Here is a 19,221-nt window from a genome sequence, read left to right as displayed (position 1 = left end):
GACGGAATGGGTAGCACTTTATAGTACGCACAAGCACTAGCCAGGAAACGGAAATAAGCGCAAAAAAGTATGCACCAATCAAAAAACGCCACAAAAATTGGGACCAAAAAACGGACCAAACAGTAGGCACCAAGGAAATATAACGCCAAAAAGTAGGCACCAAAAATATATTTCCTACAAATTTGCACCTACAAACAAGCGCCAAAAAGTAGGCAGTGTTTATTTCTCACTAGAAATCAGCAACCACAAGGAAAAACTCGGGAAAAATAGCCTAAAGAGTATCTAAAATATATATAAGGTATAGCTCTGTCTCTCCTTTTCCTCTACGTTATATCTTTCTTCTCTCTCGCGGAACGAAAATGCTCAAAACGTTGCATGGCCTTAAAATTTTACTCTCCATTCTCGTTCGTCCATCGACGCCTACGAAGTTTCACTTAAAAAAAAAAAAATAAAGCAAATAAAATGGAAAATAACGAGCTTCGAAATCACATGATTTTATTTTGTCCACAATAATTTGTTTCATTTCATCATCGCTGTCAGCTGACGAACATTCCATTAGCAATTGTATTTTTCTGGCAATAGCAGCTTTCTTCATATTTTACTAATTAGAAACAGTTGTTCAATAGAAGCATATTCGGCAAGTTGTGCTATTTTAATAGTAATATAATCGACTTTTTGGTGTGTATATATATTAAATTGGCTGTTTAAAAGCAACTAAAATATTCGTCTTCAAGATGTGTAACGGGAAAAAGCAGCAGCTGTACACCTGCCCTGCGCAGCTCCATTTTTGACCTTCGTAAAGCTGGAAAGTCGTACAGTGAAATTTCTAAACAAGTCAAATGCCCAAAAAAAAAATGGTTTTTAACGCATTAAAGCATATCCAACTTTTTAAGACTGTTGACAATGTTCCACGTAAGAAAAGGCCCCGGAAAACTTCAGCAGAAATTGACCGCAAGATGGCAATCATCTCCAAAAGAGACCCAAAAAAGACTTTCACTGACATCCAACGGGAAATTCAAGATACAAAGGAGACGGCGAGTAGTCTTTGCGAGATCCCATTGGTGATGGACTCCAAATCAATGGAAATATATCGTTTGGAGCGATGAAACCAAGATAAATCGCACAGGCCCAGATGGTAGAAGGTATGTTCGACGGCCAATCAACCAAGAATTCAATCCTCGCTACGTTTGACGGGTAGTGAAGCATTGTGAAGGATCAATCATGGTGTGGGGATGTTTCTGGTGGAATGGTGTTGGCCCAATCCATAGGATTGATGGAATTTTAAATAAGGAGAAATACGTCGATATACTAAAAAATGTAATGTTGCCGTAAGTTGAGGAAAATTTGCCTGTTATATGGAAATTTCAACAGGATAATGATCCAAAGCACACGGCAAAGTTGACGAAACAGTTTTTCGACGAAAATTCCATCAATGTTTTGGAATGGCCATCATCCAGTCCAGACTTAAACCCAATAGAGCATCTCTGGGGTGACGTTAAAAAAGCCGTGAGTGCCAAAAATATCCCAAATATGGATGTCCTTTTTGCCGAAGTAAAAACGGCATGGCAAGCAATACCTGTGGCGCGCTGTCAGAATCTCATTACATCAATGCGCAATCGATGTGAGGCAGTGTTGAAGCATAAGGGTTATGGAACCAAATACTAACAAAATCTTTATGTTGATCTGATAATACATAACTGTTTCTAATTAGTTGCCCTATCCAAATCGTGCATTTCACATGCTTTAAAAAAAATATATATTTAATAAAGAATTGCGATTAAATTGTTTTCCACTAGTTTTTAAGTTTATCATATGTTTAAATAAAATTGGCAAAAAGTTATGAAAATACGTGTTTAAAAGGAAAATGGAAAATTTATTTTGAAATGAGTGTCGTTTCTAATTAGCTGTCAACAGCTGTATGACTTCAAATAAATACATTTTAACTACTTTATATTTACTTGCATTCTCCATTTTTATTTAATTCAATTTTATTTTAATTTAGAACTTTAGAACTCAATTGGCAAATTTGAATTCGTGTTTATTTTTACTATGCGCTCAGCTGTTTTTGTCACTTGAAAATCCCTACAAGTAGAAATTTATGCAGTTGTTGTTGATGTTGTATCAGTAAAAACTGGCAACTTCCCCTCAAAATGAAATGTAATTTTGCGCTCCCACTTTCCCCTACTTTGCAAGTTTTTTGGTTACATGAACACCAAAACGTGATAATTTGTAACAATTGATCCATAAGCAGATCTAATATATATTTCAATATTTCTTTCCTGTATAACGGAATTGTCAAAGTTAGCAAATGTTTTATCCGGCACTGTACGTAGCTTTACTTAAACTTATACCAAACACCGAGCTTAGCGCCAAGTCGCGTAAGATGCGAATTGCTTTGCAAACTACGCGCACAATCCTAAGACTATTTTTATGCTTATAGCCCAAAAAGAGGATTCAATAATGCAACTTAAGCAATATAATTTACCATAAATTATTAGTACGTTTCTTTTTTAAATGTAATAGTTACATGTTGAGCGAAGTGGTTGTTAAACTAGTCATTTATAAAATAGTAAACATTTGAAGGGGGTCAACTTTGTGGGCATGCATTAATGGGGAATACCAAACTAACCTTAAATTGGATATTAAAATGAAATATACATAAATACATACATACATACATATGTATACATTTTTAAATCTTAAAAGTAAAAATAGTTTATACAATACATTGATAATTGCGTATATGTATGTCCTATTGATGAAACAACTGTTAAAACTATGTATGTAGTGTAATGTTTAAAGTAATATTACAGCAAATTGTGACTTTATAATAAATAATATTAAATAACATTAATACATAAATCAAAAAAACAGGATAATTACATCCCAAAGTACCAAAGTGTGTACACATACATAAATTATGTAGGAGTTTGTTAGCGAAGTCAGAGTTAAATTCGTGAATCTAATTAAAGAAAAAATGAAGTATACAAAAAATATATACATACTTACATCAAAAAATAAAAATGCGTGTTATTTGTGCAAATAAGTTTTTTTATCCCTAAATTTCAGTAAATTATCCTAACAGTACGATTGCTTAATATTACCAAGTTTTGCATCGATTTGACTCGCATGTCAAAACGGCACATATAATTCATTTAATAATTACTTAATGTAATTTTTCAGGACCTCATAATATTCCGAAGTCACTTTTTCGCCTTACCCCGCACGCCACATTTATATTCGACTAAGATTTTTAACAATTGTCCATTACGTTTTAGTAGCGCATTCGTCTCATCTTGTTTCTTGTTGCGCTCTTCCATAATGTTGCACACTCGGTTCAATAAGTTTGTTGTTTGTTTAAGCATATCCTTCGTTTCTCTCACATCCGCCTGTATTTGTTCAACGGCATTAGTTATGCGATTCGAGAATTTGAAGGACTTAACTATTGGTGTTTGCTTTGAACGTTTCTTTCTGTATTTATCAGAAGTTTCCGAAGTTTCATTAATACTTTCGAAATTGTCATAATCACCATCTTCATCGACGACGTCGATATCGAATGGAAAATTTTCAGTAGCACTATTCGTATGCGATTCATTGAGTAATTTAATTATATCATTAGTGTTATCGTCGATATCTTCAATTTCAGCAAAAACATCATTCTGCATATCGCTGTGGGACGTGTTATCCTTTTCATGCGCTTGTTCTGTTGCTGGAAAATCTTCTACTATATACTCCTCGTAAGTAGCCTCATATGAGCCGGAGACCTTAACCTTGCATTCGCTGTTAAGCTACAAAGAATTTAGAAACATACGAACACGTATGAATATACATATTTTTATGCATTATTAGCTACAGATTTTTTCACAGCCCCTACCTCGTCATTTTTTTCTTTAGCAAGCGCTAATGGTTTCCTTGATTTTCGTGTATTCTTCCGTTTTCTCCCACGCTGTACGGTATACAGGCTCAAATCGACGTGCTGTTGTGTGTTCCAATGATAATTGCACTAATAAATTTTAATAAAAAACAACAATGGTCATAAAATACCTTTCGCCACTCCTCTTTCGGTAGCTTAACACCATCTGGTATATTATTTAACTCATCTGCTATATTTTGCCATAGGCGCTGTCTTAGCGGTTCGTCATCCTCAGATGAGTTGATAAATAATAGTCTTTGTTTACTTACGAGCTCATGCAAACGTGTTAATTGCCGATCTTTCGGATCTAAATACTGGACGAAAAAAATTATAATTCACAAATCATAGTTCACGAGTAACCGTAACATACAGTAGCGCCATCATCATAATCAGGCTCACTAGCAAATTCTTCCTCTGTTACATTTATAACAAAATAGTCATCGTCTGCCACTGCAAGAAATTGAATGATGTCATTTTTTTATATTATATGTTCATCTGTAAATATTTTTTATAGAATTGTACCATCTTTGATAATGCGTTGCTTTTCTTCCTCCAAATATTTGCCGGCATTCAAACGCCAAGCATTGTAACTCTGAAATTGGAAGGCTTTGTAAAAACAAAAAAAAACCTTCATGAAATATATTTAGTGTGCGTATTTACCCGCTTCCAACCCTCCACGTCCTTCTCGGCACCTTGCATTTCGTTCAGTTTCTGCGTTATAACCTGCCATATGCGCTGCCGGATGCTGAAGTTTTTGCGCGTTAAACCGACTTTGTTGACATCAATGAGTTTCAGCAGTACGGCCAGTTGGTCTTTGGTGCGTATTGAGCAGGTCTGAAATGGGAAAAATACACATAAATTTGTGTTGTTTATAAAGCCTCTCATAATCCTTAATCGAATATACTATATTCAGGCCATTCCAGTAATGTAAGCTCGACTATCTTGTGAACAACCTATAATTGCCGGCTAACTCCCTTATTTCCGCATATTTAGTTTAATCACCATTAACGCTAAGAAGCGTCCAACAAAGAATACAATCATATGTCAACAAACTCAATATTAAAATCAAATCCATTTTAACGTCTAAAAATTAGTCAAATTTAAAAAGAATGGTCTGCTTTTCGTGCGACATTAAGGAAAATGGGAACTTCAGCACTCTTCAGTTACACCGAGTTAGTTCCGTATGCAAATATTTACCCGCCAACATCCCTCTCATTCACTTACCGCCATTTTAAGTTAAAATAGAATAAATTACGCTCGTACTTAATTAATAAGTAAATTAAATTATTTGAACTGTTTCTTTATTTACTTTAAATGCATTTGCTTTTATTAAACTCATTGCACTACGGTGAGAAAATTTACGCACTTCACATACACATTATCAGAGTTGTATCGGAAGAATTGGAAACGTTCGGAATGCCTTGTCGATGATATTCAAATTATGCGAAACTCTCATCACCAATACCAAAAAGCTGAGAAATATTATTTAAAATGTTGCTATTGTTTTTTCGCCCATTAAAAACAATATTTTTTTGGAGGCACGAAGAGTAAAAAACAAATAATTAATGTACCCAAACTTTCCTCTTAGATACTCCATTGTGAATTGATACGTAGAGTAGAAGCAGCTTTATTTTTAGTAATCAAATAACAGTAAAACTTTCTACTCTGTCATTAGATATCCTATTCAACCCAGAATAGCTATTTGAGCACTTTGAAGCGGAGACATGACTCCATCAATAGACAATGCTTTAATAACAAAGCAAATGCTGCATGCCGGCAAAAAATTCATTCCGTTGAAGGCAGGCACCCGTGTAAAATTCCATTTCCAGACGCGTAAGGTCGACGATGGTTTGTTGCTGGACGACAGCCGTGAAATGGGCCAACCAATGGAGTTGGTGCTTGGTAAAAAGTTCAAATTGGAAGTCTGGGAAGTTATTGTACAAAAGATGGCACTCAATGAAGTTGCCAAATTTACCGTACACAAATCGGTGAGTAGAGTGTGTCTGAAATTCTGCATTGCAACTTTCTAATAAGAAGTGATTGTCCAGCTGGTTATCCAATACCCCTTCATATCAAAAACATTGCGTGATGTCGCCAAGAACACACAGGAAAGACGCCATTGCTGTGGAATGACACTTCAGAACGAAGGTATTGGTTATAAAGACCTGGATGAACTGCTTGCTAAACCAAGTGATTTGGAATTCATCATCGAATTATTCTCAATTGAGCTGCCAGAGGAGTACGAAAAAGAACGTTGGCAAATGGACGACGAAGAAAAGATGAACGCCCAAGCGATACTGCGTGAAAAGGGCAATCAATTATACAAAGAGAAGAAGTACAAAGAAGCTGAAGAGTGTTACCGCAAGGCTGTAGGCATGATTGAACAGCTTATGACAAAGTGTGTAAATGAAAAATTCTATTGCTTGATATTATTCATATGTATTTATGTATATTTCAGAGAAAAACCGCACGACGAAGAATGGTTGGCTTTAGCTGCGTTAAAAGTACCTTTACTATTAAATTATGCACAGTGCCGTCTTTTAGATCTTGATTATTATGCGGTCATAGAACATTGCACTGAAGTGCTTGAGTTAGATAAGAACAACGTTAAGGCGTTGTTCCGACGTGCTAAGGCACATGCTGGTGCGTGGAAGCCTGTAGAAGCGCGGAATGATTTTCTCAAGGCCGCAGAGTTAGATCCAGGACTAAAAGCCTTAGTAAATAAAGAGTTACAAGCCATTGACGCGGAGCAACGTGCACGTGATGCGGAGGACAAAAAACGACTGCAAAAACTTTTCTAGAAATTAAGCATATGAACTATACATATCTAGATATGGTTATAATATTTGTTGCATATTGGTGTAAGTTGTTCCTTTGCTCTTGCATTGACATGTGTTGAGCCGAAATAGAACATCGAGGAAGTTAATTACATTTCTCAAGTAGAACAACTCGAAATATCACCTATTTCAAGATTTCGAGCTTAGCGCAATAACAACTACTGTTGATTGTATAGAATAATTAAGACGAATAGTAAATTTAGTAACATATGAGTTGACGCCCAAGAAGAAATATATATTTATAAATATGTATATACGTGTATGTATGTGTATGAATTTGTTTTAACAATGTTTATTTTACCTTAGTCTATGTAACTAATACGAGGAACTATAAATAAATTAAAATTAATCAACCAATTACTTTCATGGTTCTACATTTATTTATATTTAACATTAAACCTTAAGGATATATCATTTACAACAACTACAAACGGAACTTATTAAAACAGAGACCAATGTGACTTCATATTTACATTTACAAAACAAACAGAAACACAGACTTTCAAATCACACTTTTGATGGCAATCAAACCTAGAAGAGTGGCTCCTCACATCTAATGGAGGTAAATATTGCTTATCCAGAAGAAACGCCTCATCATGATTTTATTTACGCTCATTTTGAGCAACAATTTTTAGCATAATATTGCTGCTCAGCCAAACTACATGCGCGTTAAACGTCCACTACCTCCACCGGGTGCGCCCTCGGCTTCGCCGCGCAGTTTATTATCATCAGTGCGCCAAATGAAGGGCTCTAAGCGATCTTCTACGTCAAGGAAATTATTTATAGCCTCCAGATTGGCGATATTGTCATGTAGTAAAGAGTTGCAGCGACTTAGCTGCTGTGAAATAGTTCGCACTTTGGAAAACTGCTCTGCATATGAGGCATAAGTCTTTTGCATGTCAACGAAAGACGCGAACAGTGTCGTTATAGAATTGCTTACCACCTTTGTGCGCTCGACCAGATGGTTTTGCTCCTGCGCCACCTGTGAAGCGCAGAGATTCAAATGTGTCTGCATGCGGCTGGAAATGCTCACTAAATGCTGTGAATTTAAACGCTCCAGCACTTCTTGATCGCGTGTAAATGCAGCCGTTGCAATAGAATCACGTAGTACTGGCAGGAATTGTGGAATGTTACGCAAACGTGTCAAATCGGCATCAGCATCATAGTCTGCGTCACGCGCACCCGGTTTAACAATAACTATTGTGCCTGAAGTAGATTGCGGACGCTTTGGGGTAGCACCAAAAGATTTACGTATCCCTGTGTTTCGCATTATGCTATTCTGTTGTTGATGACGACTATGTGGCTTGTTGCGTATTTTCGGTGAGTCACCAATTGGGCGATCCGTATACGAGACGTAAGGCAAGTCGGAACATACACTCAGTGGTGGCGAGGGTGGGCGACTAAGCTCTGCCGAGTTAGTTGGCGAAGCAGTTGCTGCTACTGTTTCAACGATATGTTTGCTGCCGCGGCTTAAACTGCCGCTACTGGTACTTTGTCGACCAGGACGCCGTTTGGCGCTGCCAGTGGGTGTGGCACTATGTGATTGGCGATTGTTGCCGAGCGTGATTTTCAAATCGCCTTCAAAAATTTCGCGTCCATCTGCCTCGGCGCGCTGCTGAGAATGCTCGGCACCCATGTCACAAAATTGGTTGCGTTAAGTATTCCTCGGCGCCTAAATGATTTTGTTCTATCGATTTTTCTGTTTGTGTGCGACACGAATATGATATTTTAATTTAGTTTTCAAGTGTTGATATTTCATCACAAGATACACAAATTTTGATCATTGCTATAAGCTTTAAAAACGTTTAATAATTGCATCAATTTATTTATGCTTTATTATTTTTGAGATATATGATTGGAAACAAAATATATCAGGAAAACAACTAAAACCTTGGAGTATTTGTTGTTTTCGTGCGTCAGCTGTTTAGTATTAATAAGTTCACAATGAATTTTAGGCAGTAGCATTCACAATAAATAATTCATAGGTAATATTTTAATTTCAATGAAGAGAATCAGCTTTTAATATATTTTTGTTTGCATTAGGGCTTTTGCACTCGGGTCGTATCGTCAGCGATACTTCATTATTTTTTTAATGTAGCAACGATGACGATACGCTGCTTGTCCGCACACTATGCAACTAGCTATAGTGCAAGTACGAGTTGTCAATATGTCGAGCGATGAAGAGGAGGGGCCACAAGGGAGTTACAAGAGGATGATGACAAAAATTGCAGACCTTGCTTACACAAATGATTAGTATGATTATAAGTTTCAGGCATTTTGCAGAATGTCTAAAATGCTTTGAAGGAGTTTGTAGAAATTTTGAAGCCCACTATGTAAAATCAAAATACTAACACAAAAACAAAAAAAAAAAAAAAAAAAAAAAAAAAAAAAAAAAAAAAAAACAAGCGTAGAGGATATTTGACGACTCGCCTTCTCAAGGCGATTTAGTTAAAGGTGATATCAATAAGTCTGATGGGTTTTTTCTATCGCCGTGTCCATGTAGCTGTCAGCACAGAATGAAATAACATAACCTATTTTTAACATTCAAATTTGTAATTTCAAAATTGAATTTTTTAAATTTTGTAATTCATTTCAATTCAAAAGATTTTTCAAAAATATGTAAATGATAAAATGAGAAAGTTTGTTTGAAAAAACACCAGGGTTAAATAGTACCATTTTTTAAGGTTCCAATGGAGGAATCAGAACGATTGATGTGGCCCAGATCATGCCGAACACAGCTTAGAAGCAATGGCTTTATTTGTTGTGACCACTTTTCCCGTGAAGATGTAGTGTTCACAGGCAAAAAAACCAGATTACTGGTTAAAGACTGCGAAACGCAAACAGAGTAAGTGTACACACGCAAATCGTGGGCTATTTGAAGCTTTCAAGTTTTGGAATCTTTGAGTGAGGGGAAAATATTAAAGCTACAAAAAGAGCTCAAGAAATTGAAGGCGAAATATCGAAAGTTAACCTACATGTTGCATGAAACGAATGCGGTAATGACCAATATAAAAGAAATATTCTCCAAAGGACAAATTTGGAAATTGGCTCACCCAGGTACGCCTTAATTTCTCCGTTTTAACACGTTCCCTGTCCCAATACAAAAATGCAAAATTGACCGACAAGTCCAACAGGGTTTTTTGAATAATTTGTTTTTTTTGTAGTCATAGGATAGCTTTAGTAATAATAACTAGCAAACCCGGCCCCCTTCGCTGGGCACACTAAAATAGAATAGATATGGTTTAGAACAGAAAATATATGAATTTCATATTATTTATTTATTTATTCTTTATTCAATCGCTTTGGCATAAACAATATTTTTTGTTTTTCTATTTGTTTTTGAGTAAATATAAAATATAAATTGAAAATCAGGAAAAAAGAAGATTGTTTTTAAATTTCAAATCAACGCATATGAATAAACAATCGTCTTTTTTCCTGATCATCCATGAATTTTTCGTTTCAATTTATATGTTTTATTAAGCATTGGAGCTTTTTTAACCATTATCCATTTATATTTTTCAAAAAAAAAAAAAAAAACGAAAAAAATTGTTTTTCCACGAACACATAATTTCATTCGGATTTCACATTAAATTCTCAAATTTCGTAAGAAATTATTCACTGTTCCAAAAACCACTCCAAAAAAATTCACAAACAATTTTTACATGTTGCACTTACGTTTTTTCCTTATGGCATCCAAATCAGAAAGAAATATTGACACATTGTAACTCATACTGTCAATTTGACAGTTCAGTTCCGCCCCAAGCGTTAAAAAAGTAAGCGACATTATGGCTGGCTCAAAAGAACGCTGTACCCGTTGCCAGTGCTCCGAATTACAACCAAACTTTACGAAACCCATTTTCAATACTTACTTAACAATGTGCATAAGCTTGGTTTAATTCGGTGCAAAGACACGGCGGGTCCACGTTTTGGCATATATTTCCAGACCCTAGTCATCAATAGGTATGAAAATTACCCCGTATTAAAGCACTTATCAACAGCTTTCATTTGATACCCATATTGTACATACACAACCAAAGGGTACCCGGGTCCACGTTTTGACCGATATCTCGAGACCCCAGTCACGGAGCGGCATGAAAAATACTCTGTACTAAAGCATTCACCAACAGCTTCAATTTGATATCCATATTGTACAAACACATTCTAGGGTCCACGTTTTGGTCTCTATCTCGAGACCCTAGTCACGGAGCGGCATGAAAAATACTCTGAACTAAAGCATTCACCAACAGCTTTCATTTGATACCCATATTGTACATACACATCCGAAGGTTACCCGGGTCCACGTTTTGACCTATATCTCGAGCCCTATTTCCAAAATAAAATATAATCCATGTTACTCGTGGATGATGTAGCTTTCGAATGGTGAAAGAATTTTTAAAATCGGTCCAGTAGTTTTTGAGCCTATTCATTACAACCAAACAAACAAACAAACAAACAAACAAACAAAGTTTTCCTCTTTATAATATTAGTACAGATTATCGCTTCCTTCAATATGCTAATGCACATATTGCAAATTAATTGGCTTAACTCGTATAAGGATGATGACCTTTATATGTATGTGTATTTACTTAAATGCATATGCAAAGCTAGATTACCAAATCTACACAGCCACACTCATAATAAAGCAATAAAAAAAAATATATACAAAAATATTTTAGCTACATCTACGTCGGCCATATGTCCATATACATATATATACAAAATATGCATATACACATACACACTATATGTATGTATTTTTTGTGAGAAAATAAACTTTTGACTATAATTGCTCTGCCCTCCTTCAATCAATCCAATATCTGAAGTTTAATAGTACGAGTATAGAGATAAAGGAATGTACAGTAGAAACTCGATTCTTGCACGTAATGAAAACCGGGCTAGGTGCAAAGTTCCTTTAAAGCGATACGTTTAATTTGAAATTAAATAAATTTTCGATTTTGGTTTGTTTTGTGCACACTCGCTTCTTCAGTGCCACACTCTTTCTGAGCCTCTGCAGCGTCATACGATCGTTTAAGCAAGCATTGCTTTGCTGCGAAACAACAAAATACAGCAAGATTTAAAGCGAGCCGATCCATCAAAGCGTCATAATTTCAGCCGTTGGGCTCTTGACAAACTCGCCGAAGATCCGCATTTTGGGACCCGAATTTTGTTCAGGGGCGAGGTCCATTTATGGCTTAATATATATATTTAGTTGGCGAGTATACTCTTTCTGGGTGTTTGGCCGAGCTCCTCCTTCTATTTTTGGCGTGTGTCTTGATGTTCCACAAATGGAGGGACCTACAATTTCAAGCCGATTCCGAACGGCAGATATTTTTTATGAGGAGCTTTTTCATGGCAGAAATACACTCGGAGGTTTGCCGTTGCTTGCCGAGGGGTGACCGCTATTAGAAAAACTTTTTCTTAATTTTGGTCTTTCACCGATATTCGAACCTACGTTCACTCTGAATTACGGATGATAGTCATGAAATAATAAGCGGAACAATAAGCGAAATTACCGCATTTGAGCTGAAGAGCAACCCAAAGTCATTCAGGAACACGCATTGCATTCACAGAAAACGGCCGTTTGGTGCGGCCTATGGGCTGGATGAATCATCGGCCCATTTTTTTTCAAAGACGAGGCTAGCGTCAGTGAATGGCAAGCGCTATCGGGCCATGATAAACGACTTTTCGATGCTGAAAATTGCAGGCCGTGATCTCCATAACATTGAGTTCCCACAAGATGGCGCTACTTGCCATACATCCAGTGAAACAATGGATTTACTGCGTCGTCGTTTCGGTGAGCAATTTATCTCTCGTCTCGGACCAGTGAATTGGCCACCAAGATCGTGTGATATAACGCTTTTTGACTTATTGGTGGGGGTATGTAAAGTATAAATGCTTTGTAGATAAACCAGCTTCGATTGAGGCATTGGAAGTCAACATTACTAAAGTCATTCACGAGATACCGACCGAAGTCCTCCTGCGAGTCCTCAACGGCGCAGTTGCGGCCAACATTTCAAAGGGATTATCTTTAAGAAATAAATGTCATGAGCGGTTCTACGCAAAAATAATAAATGAATTAATAAATCAATCTACTCATAAAATACTTGTCATGCGGTTTCCCTTCATACTGTGATTTATAGACATTCTGTCTAAAAAGTACCGGAATCGTTCAATAAAACGCAAAATAATTGTTTAATGATCAAAGATTATTTGGTCGCCTTCAAATTAGGCTCCATTCGAAGCAATACACATATGCTAACGATTAGTCCCGTCGTCAAAGCACCTTTTGCTTAGCTCCTTCAGCGAATTCTCGTTAATGGCCTCTATCGACTCATAGCGGCGTTCGCGGAGTGGCAATTTAAGTTTTGAGAAAAGGAAAAAGAACCATTTTGCACGAGTTTCGAGTGCATAACAGCTGGATAATCAAAGAAAAAGAGTAGCATGACTTTCACTTTTCAGCGACTTTGACGTGGTTTTCAAAGGTCTCGACTCATGTGGATAGCGCCATTCAGGCGCCTGTTGACTGGTTTGCATGTGAAACACATATACCCACGACTCATCACCTGTTATGATGCGCTAGATAAACGTTGGGTCCGAATTCACTTATTATCTTGCTTAAGCATGTCTTTAGCCACCTTCTTCCGATGCATTTTTTTTTTTAATTCAACTCTCTTGGAACAAATCGAGCAGGCAGGCACTCGTCTCATGCCCAATTGATGATGTAAAATGTTGCGAATTGATTCGTGAGATATGTACACTAAGGTCACGAGCCACCGCCCACAAACTAAATGATGGCTTTCCAGCACCATTTTCTTGACTTTGTCGACGTTTTCATCCGTTAAAAAACGTTGATGGGCGACCAGATCGGAGCAAATCTTCCTCGACTTCTCGGCCCTCTGCAAAAGCTTTATACCACTCGTATACCCATATTTTTGATAAAGCACACTCGCCATAGGCCTTCTGCAACCTTTCCAACGATTCAGCACAAGAAAACCCCGCTCAAAACACAAAATTTAAGACAAATTCTTTGTTCAATGCTTCTAGTGAAAATCCCAGAGGACACTTGCGGTTGACTGATATAATAAAATGACAAAAACAAGTGATGCTTTCCATTTCAATTCAACCGGGCTATTCGGGTCATGTTCTTCGATTTCGATGTAACTCAAATATATTGCTCTCTGGTCAAAATAATGAGACACGTATTTTTTTGTTCGCCCGAAAAAAATTTTTTTCAAGAGTTATCGGCAATTTTGTTTTTCGGCTCAAACTCGATTTTTTTTAATTATATAAGAAACAATTTTTTTTAAATGCCCATAACTTAGTCAAAAATGAACTGATTTTAATAATTCTGGGTTCAAAATGATCGTAATTACTTACACGAGCGACTTCATATAGAAACAATTGCAAAAAAAGTAGTTGAAAATTTTTTATTTAGCAAAAAAGAAAAAAAATTGAAATTTTTTCGAAATTCAATATTTCAAAAAGTGTATTTTTGTTTTTTTTTTATAACTTTTTCCAAATCAAGAGGACACCTCAAACTTCAATTAAGCTGAATGCCCAGTAGCTAAAATGAGTTGTTTTTGAGTAATGAATTTTTGAGTAAAAAACCTGTTTCGCACTTTTTGTTTTTTTGCAAAATAAAAAATTTGCAACTACTTTTTTGCAACTGTTTCTACATGAAATCGCTCGTGTAAGTAATTACGATCATTTTGAACCCAGAATTATTGAAATCGGTTCATTTTTGACTAAGTTATGAGCATTTAAAAACAAAATTTTCTTATATTATTAAAAAAATCTATTTTGAGCCGAAAAACAAAATTGCCGATAAAGCTTGAAAAAAAATGTTTTCGGGCGAAAAAAAAAATACGTGTCTCATTATTTTGACCAGAGAGCAACATATTTGAGTTACATCGAAATCGAAGGACATGTCCCGAATAGGCCTTTTGAATTGAAATGGAAAGAATCTATATAATATTTTTGAAATAGTCTGTAATATAGTTGAATAACTATTTTTTAGCCTCTTTTCTCATGGCCAACAACTCGCCGTGTGTCAATCCGATTGAGAGTGTCTGGTAATACCTAAAATCATTGGGTTATCTCTACAAGAGCGCAAGCAATAGATTATTTAAAAAAAATCATATGTACATATTTCGAACCTTTGGTGTATTGCACCGGCTAGAATCAAAAACTGCACAACGAGCATGCAACGCGGAAGGGAAGTAATGACACCATTTGTAATTAATAAAAAGATACTGAAATTAAGGTATGAAATTGTTAACAATTTTATCTCAATTCTTATCATTTGCAGCGCGGTAATGGCTTGAATAGTGCAAGTACTGTATGTACATATGAATATACCGAATTATTCATGTCAAGTAAATATTCTTGTTATCAATATCGCATTTACAGATAAAGTTTTATTAATAAAAATTAACATATGCCCATACGTCTGTACGTATGCACATCTGTACGTAGCTTCAGACAAGAAATGCATAGTAATATACTTGTATGTATGTGTGCACTTTCGTTTGTTTTGTATGAACTCATTACATATAATTCTTTTGCTGATCCACTCAACCGCAAAAAGTGTGTAATTGATACTTTGAATCACTGGAGTGAGCAATATCCATTTCCGTGAATACACACAAACGCCAACATTTCCACTTAATGAATTGCATTTGCAGAAAACAGAAAACTAAATCTATACACAAGCAGAAAAATGCATCTTTTTCAATTATTTGTTACTTTTGGCAGTTGTTGAGGCCGAGTATCTCCTGCAATATGTTTTGTGCATTTTGATGTTTTCTCAGAAATAGAAGACCCCATTGTTTCACTGTGCTTCTGGGCATCAAATGGTTTTCATGAGCAGCTTTTGACTGATCGTTGCAATGCAATATTAAGAATGGTGATCTGAACGTTCTTATTAGTTGATTTGTGTTCGTCTGATAGATGATTTTTCGGAGCAACTGATTTCTAACTATTAAAGAATTTTTAGTGTATTTTTATATTTCGTGCTTGCTATAGGGTAGCCGGGACAGCACTTATAAGATCTTTCTATGTAAAATTGATTTATAAAGAGCATTTCTCAAAGCTGTTGAATTGACGAGAGAGAAAATAGAGTGACGTATAGGGGTGAAGCTCATATCTATCCTCTCGCCCAAAAACGTGATAAGAATAGCTATAAGATACCTTAGGAACAACAAACGACGGTAGATCATCTGGGCTGTTCAAAGCCGGCAAAGAAAGAGCTGTAGGTGCAGATGTATATACAAGTGCAATTTGGTCCGTTGAATGAATGTACGAAGACTGCATCTTTTGTATACTCTGACCAACCTATAATAAAGGATATCCTGCAGTTTGCGCTAATTACCGATGATACTGTCTGAAAGATTGCATCCTATCTTAAGGGGTTAGGGGTAGTCAGAGGCCCGAAAAAATTATGATTTTCAATAATTTTTTTTTCAAGCCGATTGCTTTATTTTACAAAAATAAAAACATGACGTTAACACATCATGTTTCGACTTGACTTTAGCAAAATTTAAAAAAAAAAATTAATAATTGTAAAAGTGATCGCTGTGTGTGTGGAGCCCGTTTCTCCTTGGAGATTTATCTAAAATCAATCGGACAAGAGAAATTAGTTTTATTAATAGATAATCTTGTGCCTGATCGAAACTTTTTTTATTTTCAAAAGTAACAATATGGCGAGCTCAGGATATATTTTTCAGATTTTCGAGAAAAAAGCCGACAATTAATTGTTTAAAAAAATCGAAATTTTGAAAAAAAAAATCCTTCAATCAAGCACGAGTCCTTTATGTTTTCAAAAGCAGTATAAATTTTATTTGAATCTACCAAGCGGTTTTTAAGTTACAGTGATCACCAGTTCAAAAAACATAATTTTGAGAAAAACGCATTTAAAGTTTTGCTATCTGCTTCGGAGCGCGCGAGCGCCCTTTGTTAATTGTTGAATAACTCGAAAAGTATTTGCCGGATTCAGTTCAAATTTTCACACAATATTTGAGAAAATGCCAAAAAATTTAAGTTTTTGAAAATTCTAACATCTAATAAATTGATTGGCGCTTATCAGAGTAACTTCGGCCTGGAAAATTCAATAGTGACCAGATTTTCCTAGCTAGTCCCACACCTAAATCAAATTAAAAATAACCTTTGGCAACAAGTGCAACTTCGTGCTCGATAGGCAACTAAAAAGCAAATCACTCTTTCGACGGGAAAAAATTACGCCTTACAAATCTCTCACCATGCCCATTCTTGTATATAACACAGAGACGTGGATGTTGCTTAACAAAGATGAAAATAACTTGAGAGCATTCGAGAGAAATATTTTACGCAAGAGCTATGGCCGACCGCTATCGAAGGAGATGGTATGATGAATTGTATCTGCTTTATAGTGGCATGGATATAATCAAGGACAAAAATAAAATGGTTGCGCTGATTTGGGAATGCAGGACGTACAGACAATGATGCTCCGCTGAAAATACGGGGCATAGTTAGAGAGCGAAACCAAGGACACGTAGGAACCTGCTCGCATGGCAGTCAGTTCTGCGTACCGATATGTCTAGGGGTTCTCCCAACCAAAGGCTGTGGTCCCAGTGCACGAGTATAGTACGCTAAACCTCATCCCTCGTCTATCGTCACTGGAGCAGCTCTCTGCAGTAAGGCTGGTCCAAACACTTCCTTTTAGGGCTGGCTTTGAGTCTCAACCTGCAACCGAAGTTAATTTCTGCCGCACCTGTCAAAAACGCCCAGTGCAACGGGTGGTGCCATTTTAAGACCCGCTGAGGTGTTAGGACTAACAAGGTGTGGACCACACGATTTGTGGTCAGATGCTGTTCTTGTCATTAGGTGCCCGAAGCCTCCATAGTCTTTACTTCACTCAATGGCCCACTGTTTCCGTTAAGCACTATAATCGGAAACTCTACGTAACCTGAAATCAGTGAAGTGAAATTCTTTCAATGGTTGGTGCTCTCTTCGGAGATGCTCTGGTCTACGCACCGCTATTGGATATGTGACTGCGCTGTTCCTCTACTGTAGAGCTCTGCACCCCCAATCCTTCTCTCACTATCAGGGCACAACAACATCAACAACGGCATGCACAGCAGGACCAACCTCTCGCGTTCCGTACACCCCGAGGAATTGTAAGCTCTTACAATTTAACTGTAATGGACTCTCGACATCGGGTTCGGACGGTATCAACATGCTGATGCTGAAAGATATAGATCCGGCGGTAGTAGACCATAGTCCTAAGGTATTCAATATGTCCATGGCCCCTCTTATTATTCCCGAAGTCTCCTATAATGGCCTTTGAAGCTTGAAGCCACCTTACTTTCATTCTTTACAAAACATCTGATCCCAGCTAAACATCAGCAGGTTCCCGTAAAAAATCACTCACCTAGCACTCTTGTCCCTTTGAAAAAAATATGTACATGTTTTGTATGTACATATATGTATATGTATATATCTACATATATAAATATATGAAACAAACCCCTATCATAGTAAACCAAAAAATATAAAACTATTTCCGCTCCAGTTTCCACAGGACTGTCTGTTATTTCCACCCTATGCTTGATTATTACGTTCTCCACCATCACCGCCACCTCGGGCGCCTTGACCACGACCACCGACTCCATCACCACCTCCTTAGCATTCCATCACCACCTCCTGTTTGGCAATAGCTTTCTTTACATCGAGGTCTTTATTTTTTTATGGCAGGATTCTTTTGCAGAATAATTTTATCCACCGGATCATAGTCATCAAATACGATAAATGCAAATCCACATTTCTTTCCAGTTTTCTTGTCTGCAACAATATTTATTCCGACAATGTTACCGTATGACAAGAAGTATTCGCGTAAACACTCTCCATGATGATCATCGCGAGACTACCAACAAACAATTTCTTAACAGTTTCACCTGCATTTGGACGGCACGCTTGGGCTCCACTGTACGTTCATCAATTTTATGAGGACGAGCACTTTAATAATCTAAGACAGAGAATAAGTAATGGAGCCGAAACCCCGCGAAAATCTTGTTTTCGGATCCTTCAACCAACCACGGTTACGATGTTTACCCATTTCTCAAAGTGGGCTTTTAAGCCATCGTCTGTAGAGAAATGAAAAGCTTTCTTAATTCTTCAGGTTCACTGATAGGCTCGTCTTTGTAATTTCCGAGTTTTCGAGTTTTTTCTTTCTCCATATCAGCCATTTCTTTCAAATTTTCCCGCTCATCGAGTACTTCTTCTAAAACTTTGTGTACTGTGTGAAACTGTTAAAATTTTAATCGCAACTACTAACTTTATAAATTAATTCTAAACACAAAATATTTTAATCAAAGTTGATGCGTACCAAATCGATACTGTGGTAGTGGCTTGCGAAAAATGAAAGAAAGAAATTATTGCTGAAGTGCAACAACTCGCGTTGTTCCCAAGCGACCCCACATCCAAATACTAGCCGCA

General features: G+C 36.7%; 3 protein-coding genes and 1 pseudogene across 3 annotated transcripts; 1 reads left to right on the top strand and 3 right to left on the bottom strand.

The window, feature by feature from the left end:
* Positions 1-3,192: 3,192 nt before the first annotated feature.
* LOC129239413 (uncharacterized) lies at positions 3,193-5,251 on the bottom strand. The gene is made up of 7 exons (XM_054874879.1): positions 5,138-5,251; positions 4,574-4,747; positions 4,436-4,505; positions 4,284-4,363; positions 4,045-4,227; positions 3,875-3,976; positions 3,193-3,788 (listed from the first exon to the last, which is right to left on the bottom strand). Exons 1-7 carry the CDS (start codon positions 5,141-5,143, stop codon positions 3,204-3,206), a joined length of 1,200 nt encoding a protein of 399 aa, XP_054730854.1. The 5' UTR covers positions 5,144-5,251; the 3' UTR covers positions 3,193-3,203.
* A 324-nt stretch (positions 5,252-5,575) lies between these two features.
* LOC129238781 (AH receptor-interacting protein) lies at positions 5,576-7,097 on the top strand. The gene is made up of 3 exons (XM_054873958.1): positions 5,576-5,901; positions 5,962-6,311; positions 6,372-7,097. Exons 1-3 carry the CDS (start codon positions 5,638-5,640, stop codon positions 6,712-6,714), a joined length of 957 nt encoding a protein of 318 aa, XP_054729933.1. The 5' UTR covers positions 5,576-5,637; the 3' UTR covers positions 6,715-7,097.
* A 10-nt stretch (positions 7,098-7,107) lies between these two features.
* On the bottom strand, positions 7,108-8,649 carry LOC129238780 (BLOC-1-related complex subunit 5). Its single transcript, XM_054873957.1, has one exon. It carries the CDS (start codon positions 8,384-8,386, stop codon positions 7,409-7,411), a length of 978 nt encoding a protein of 325 aa, XP_054729932.1. The 5' UTR covers positions 8,387-8,649; the 3' UTR covers positions 7,108-7,408.
* A 9,609-nt stretch (positions 8,650-18,258) lies between these two features.
* Positions 18,259-18,971, bottom strand: LOC129238124 (heterogeneous nuclear ribonucleoprotein 87F-like; annotated as a pseudogene).
* Positions 18,972-19,221: the final 250 nt, after the last annotated feature.

The sequence above is a fragment of the Anastrepha obliqua genome, chromosome 2 (genome assembly GCF_027943255.1).
Source record: "Anastrepha obliqua isolate idAnaObli1 chromosome 2, idAnaObli1_1.0, whole genome shotgun sequence".
Lineage (NCBI taxonomy): Eukaryota > Metazoa > Arthropoda > Insecta > Diptera > Tephritidae > Anastrepha > Anastrepha obliqua.
This window is presented reverse-complemented; position numbering and strand designations above follow the sequence as displayed.